The sequence below is a fragment of the Gymnodraco acuticeps genome, unplaced genomic scaffold (genome assembly GCF_902827175.1).
Source record: "Gymnodraco acuticeps unplaced genomic scaffold, fGymAcu1.1, whole genome shotgun sequence".
Taxonomy (NCBI): Eukaryota; Metazoa; Chordata; class Actinopteri; order Perciformes; family Bathydraconidae; genus Gymnodraco; species Gymnodraco acuticeps.
The window spans coordinates 331,406-337,440 of NW_022992237.1; the positions used below are offsets into that span (position 1 = coordinate 331,406).

At 43.3% G+C, this 6,035-nt stretch overlaps 1 protein-coding gene across 1 annotated transcript in view; it reads right to left on the reverse strand.

Annotated features, from left to right (window-relative positions):
* rbl1 (retinoblastoma-like 1 (p107)) overlaps positions 1-5,789 on the reverse strand; it is a gene marked incomplete in the record, with an annotated part of 24,416 nt that extends 18,627 nt beyond the window's left edge. The window contains 2 exon segments of the mRNA XM_034206282.1: positions 3,183-3,316; positions 5,513-5,789. Of these exon segments, the coding sequence (XP_034062173.1) occupies positions 3,183-3,316; positions 5,513-5,674 (296 nt within the window).
* Positions 5,790-6,035: the final 246 nt, after the last annotated feature.

Here is a 6,035-nt window from a genome sequence, read left to right on the forward strand (position 1 = left end):
TATTACTCATCCCCCCCAACCCCACTCATTAAAAAAGAACAAAAATGCACCCGATCCAAAGATCCCCACAGAGCCCCATTCAAACATCTTCCTTCAAGCGATCCTCTGCATTTTGGCTAAACCCTTTCAGTCAGTGGGCTCTTCCTGCGCCTCATCAACATCACACTCTTCCTCTTCCTGCGCCTCATCAACATCACACTCTTTCCTCTTCCTGCGCCTCATCAACATCACACTCTTCCTCTTCCTGCGCCTCATCAACATCACATCTTCCTCTTCCTGCGCCTCATCACATCACCTCTCTCTTCCTGCGCCTCATCAACATCACACTCTTCCTCTTCCTGCAGCTCATCAACATCACACTCTTCCTCTTCCTGCGCCTCATCAAACATCACCCCTCTTCCTCTTCCTGCGCCTCATCAACATCACACTCTTCCTCTTCCTGCGCCTCATCAACATCACACTCTTCCTCTTCCTGCGCCTCATCAACATCACACTCTTCCTCTTCCTGCGCCTCATCAACATCACACTCTTCCTCTTCCTGCGCCTCATCAACATCACACTCTTCCTCTTCCTGCGCCTCATCAACATCACACTCCTCCTCTTCCTGCGCCTCATCAACATCACACTCTTCCTCTTCCTGCGCCTCATCAACATCACACTCTTCCTCTTCCTGCGCCTCATCAACATCACACTCTTCCTCTTCCTGCGCCTCATCAACATCACACTCTTCCTCTTCCTGCCGCCTCATCAACATCACACTCTTCCTCTTCCTGCGCCTCATCAACATCACACTCTTCCTCTTCCTGCGCCTCATCAACATCACACTCTTCCTCTTCCTGCGCCTCATCAACATCACACTCTTCCTCTGCAGGGTCACTGTCCTGTTGAGGAGGCTCTAGAGGCTTCTCAATACTCAAATTTCTCTTCGACTCCTCGGTCCTCCGGTAGTGACCCGGAAATGAATTTCAGCGCGCCATTTTGAAGGACGTCTCATTTCTCTAAATGCACACCGAGGACCGAGGATCGAGCGTCGAGGAGGCTCTCTGGAGGAGCTCTAACCGAGGAGACACTGATGGTCCTCCACGGCTCCTCCGCGGATGCATTTCCGGGAACGGTGGAGGCGTGACGCACGGCCGGACTTATCTCAGCCAATGGCAGCTCTGCATGCATCCTCTGGATATTATTTTAGAAACTGCTTTCATCGCGATGCGATGTTTACAGTGAGAACAGCTGTGAGGTCCGTGCAGAAAGCAGAGCAGTGTGTATAATATATATCACTCAGTATAATAGGCCTACATTACTCTCTTTATTTGCTGTAGTACAAAGAGTCGATATTTTTCTAAGACCATTTAGTGCGTCACATAATAAAATACACAACGGCTGTAGCCTGATTATGCTTTAGGAGCTGTAAGTGTGTGTTGTAGGCAGTGTGTATGTGTGTGTGTGGTACAGTATGTAGGTGTGTGTTGTACAGTGCGTAGATGCGGCGGACAGACGGGTTGGTTTGGTGTCCTCTGCTTACTTTTAATTTAATTTCAAATCTTTATTTATACAGATAAATCCCATTGAGATCATTGATCTCTTTTTCAAGGCAGACCTGCTCAAGTAGTTCCACATGAAACATAAATAGAACAACAAAAGGACATCATACAGCATCATTTACATAATGATCCACATGAACAGGTACCAATAGCTTCCGATTGAGTAGCATCCAACCGAGCTTTAAAAACATTTAGTGGCACCAGATTGCTCAGTTTCCATTTAATTTGCAGACTGTTCCAAGACAGAGGAGCTGCGCATCTAAAAGCTGTCTTCCCTAAGACAGTCCTAGCAGCTGGCTCATTTAATAAAACCACAGCATGCGATCTCAGGCAGCAGCCACTGACAATTCTCCGTGAGATCAGGGAGCAGATATAAGGTGGAAGTTTCCCTAACATGGCTTTGTATGTTAGGGAAACTTCCATCTTATATCTGCTCCCTGATCTCAGGGTGAATTGTAAGTGGCTTATTATTATTATTACAAGTTAATACTTAATACAACTTTTGGCCCGTAATTTCAATTCCCCATTTCAGCGACCAGAGAGAGGGGGGGGATATATCCAGTCTCTGATTGTGTTACGTTATTATGAGAGTGCTCTCATACTTTCAATTGTATATATTTATATAAATATATTTGTGTGTGTGTGTGTCCGCGTCTGTAGCCTGTTATTGTCTCATTATACCGCACTCTCAATGAATTCAAAGTAAATATGTGGGGGAACAATGTTCAGCTGATCTAACAGAGATACAGCGCTATGACAAAACACTCGACAGCTGATGCAGCTGTTGCCACGTAATAATGAACGGACGTCTCTTTAAAATGACCGCTCAGAGGAGAGGAGTTCTCATTTCTTTAAACGCCTGCTGCTTCCCCTCCTCTCTCCTCGGCTCCCCTCCTCTCTCCTCGGTTCCCCTCCTCTCTCCTCGGCTCCCCTCCTCTCTCCTCGGTCCTCCGCTCGCATCTCCTGTGGGCGGTTCTAAGTATCGAGGAGGGGAAATTTGAGTATTGAGAAGCCTCTTCTGTGTCCGTCCGGCTCAGAGACCCTAAGGTTCGCCCGAATGCCAACCAGTTTTTCCACTCTCACATTTGTGAGCCTGCTGCGAACCTTTGTGTGGTCTCAATAGCCATGCAGGAAGCCGTGTGCTACGGCATGGATATTCAAGTGTGCTTGGATGGCATCTGATTGTTTTAGTCAAGATTATGCTTAAATATACTTTCCCCAACTATATCTAAGTTCCCTGAAGAGCCAACCTTCCATTTAGAAAATTCCCAGTTTATTCCCATGGAAAGTTTCCATCTTTGAAAATTCCCAGAATGTTGCAACCCTAGCTGCTAACTGGCTAATGTTAGCTAGTGCTCCTCCCTACATTGTGATGTGCTATATGTGACATGTAGTAACGTGTGTTGTTTATTGTTCTCTTTCATCCTTTCTTTATAACTAGTGCTGTTGATGTATTGTGATTTTAAAAAGGTGTCTGTTATCATCTGGGGACAGCAGCTGGAAATGAGCCATGTTGGCTAAAGCCAGTGGGGACTGTCCACGACACTATAAACTAAATAAATAAAACAACTAAACTGAAGTGAAGGGTTTAAAGGGTATGTGTGCTTCATGTCTTTAACATCAGGTACGGCAGAGACTCACCTGAGTTTGGCGGTGCGGAGGATCCTGGTGAGAGACACGCAGTTTCCCTCCATCAGTCCTTTACCCACGGTGGGAGTGGAGCCCTTCCTGCAGGCAGCGTACAGAGAGCAGGCCAACCAGTGCACCACCTCCCCCTGCACACACACACACACACACACACACACACACACGTTAAAACAAGCATTATGCAAGATATGAACAGGAAGCTCTCCAGTCACCTATTGTTATAAAACTCTCCCTGGTCTCCCGGCGTGAGCTTGAACCTCAGGATCCATGTATCTGTGATCCTCTCCAGAATGGAAGGAGTCATCACATACAGAGCATCAACTAGTTCCTGAACAGTGTCCTTCACATGCTGATATCCAAGAGAGGGAGTCACACAGTCACAAGATGGAGGAATACCGGGTCTTCTAGGTAATCACACATCCTGTCATGAACACAGCTACAGTTGAGATACCTTTGTTATCATGTTACTCTCATTGGAAGAGTACATTCAGTGTTTTCCCAACAGTAAGATAATAAAGCTTTATTTATACAGCACTTTTCATACGGCACATGCAGCTCAAAGTGCTTTACAAAATGGCGACACATCACAAGTTAAAAATAAACAAGAAATTCACCTCAGATCAGATGTTAAGACCTTTACAGATACACGCAGCACAATATAACATTTAAGAGAAACAAGGAGGTCAACTGTATGATAATACAAATACATAAATAATGATCTCTCTGACAGATAAGACACAAGACAAGTGAGTCGATGCAACAATATGAAACACTATAAAATAATCCACTACACACACACACACGGTTTAGATTGAAAAGCAGCTAAATATTTTAAGACCACAGAAAAACAACGACCCCGTGACTTATAGTTCTGCTGCATCTGATGAGTGACTAGAAAAGAGAATCTTAACGAAGCAAAGATCAAAACAAGACCTAGCACATATCAGACCATCGGTTTTAGAAAGGAGATGATAAAGGAAAAAGCATGACCACGTTCTTAATCAAAATATGTTCCTTGCCACCACTAGTGTCACTTTGTAGAGTGACACAGGACCAAGCAGAGTCAGCTGACATGTAGTGCCATACATCCCCTCATGTCAAACCCTACGGAGAGGAGTTGTGACGAAGTGTTAGTAAAGTCATGTTTATCCTTGTGTTCGATAACACTCATTGAATCCCTGGCACTGTGTTGCCAGATTTCACATTTCATATTACCCTTAATCAGAGGAATCAATAACGAAGATAAATGCCAGCCCTATTAGAAAAGAGCTTTGTAATAAAAAGGGGATTGTGTTTTTGCTAAATTCATATCACAGAAAGGGAACGCCTTTAGATTCAAATATAAAGATTAGATGGAGAAAGCATTCATAAGTGTTTGTGTGCACTGCAGACGTTAGCAATGCGTCAGGAAATCAGTGTTTTTTATATTTAGCTGCAAAATAACGAAAGTTAGAAGTGTACAATAATGTTCTCTGAAATGTTGAGTGATTGGAGGAGAAGTAAACAGTTGTTGAGTAACAGTAGTTATTATTATCAGATTAAAAACATTATTTAACATATTATTAAGAAAGAAAAGTAAATGAAACCCAGTGACTGTAGTAATATTGAATCATTCTTGTTGATTTATATTTGGTTTCATTAATCTGCAATCTTCTAACTAAAGTGAGCCAAAGGTAGTATAATAACTAACATTATAAAGTAGGTAAAGAAAATAAGATTAGAGGTAAACACACGTGTCAGCTGAAGCCCAGTGTGTGTGTCCAGAACAACACAGCTAGTCGTATTTAATTAATCATAATGTATTTGTTGAGTTATATCTGGTATCATTCATCTGCAGTCTTATAACTAGAGTGAGCCAAATGTAGTATAAAACAAACATTATTAAGTAGGTAAAAACGTGTGCGTTATTACCTTAAATCCTGATGTATTTGATGAGGTGAATATTATTTATCATTCATCTGAATCTGCAAAGTAGCTACGTTTACCTATAGTGACTGCATTAATACACTAAAATCTAAGTGTGACAACATAGAAAATACACACGTCAAGTATAACTTCCTGAAAATAGTATTTAAGTAGAGTAGTTAAGAACCACTGAATACAGGATTTAACGTTATTACGTAGATATAAACAAAGAGATTAGACATGACAACAATGGTCAGTCGAAGCCCTTTAACCCAGTGTTTATGTCCCACGCGGATCTCTGTTTACTTTACAGCAGGATAAAAGTGACGGGTAATTCACTAACTCTGCAGCCCTGAGTTTTACACACTAAAATGGGGTCTTTAAATATCCACAGAGGTTATTTAGAGGACATTACTGACCTCCAGGGTGTATGTGTTCCAGATGGCAGTGAAGTTCTCCAGTGTTTCTGCGGCTGTCTGCTCGTCCATGTTCAGTTCCTGGCACAGAGTCTCCAGGCTCCTCCGAACCGAGCTCTCCTCCATCCTGCCCGACTCAGAATCGGACGACTCTTCGCCCCGCATCCGTAAAAACTAAACAAAACTCCAATAAAAAAACCCAAAACAACAAAACACGACAACAACTCGCTTCTCTACCACGACGTCCCAAAGCACTTCCGCTTACCATACCCACAATGCACTGCGTTGGCGCGAAAACCGCCAGGCATCGACCAATCAGAAGGCGAGGTGGGCGAGGGTAAAGCGTCGCGTCTCGGGAGCTGTTGTAAACCAATCCCCTGCCTTCTACTGATCACGTGCAACCAGCCAACCGTTACTTAGCGACCGATGCTGACTACAGCTCCACACCGGAAACACTTACTTTTTGTTGTTGTTTTTTTAATAAATGGAGGCGTTTCAGGCTTTAATGTTCAAAAAGCTCTTTCTT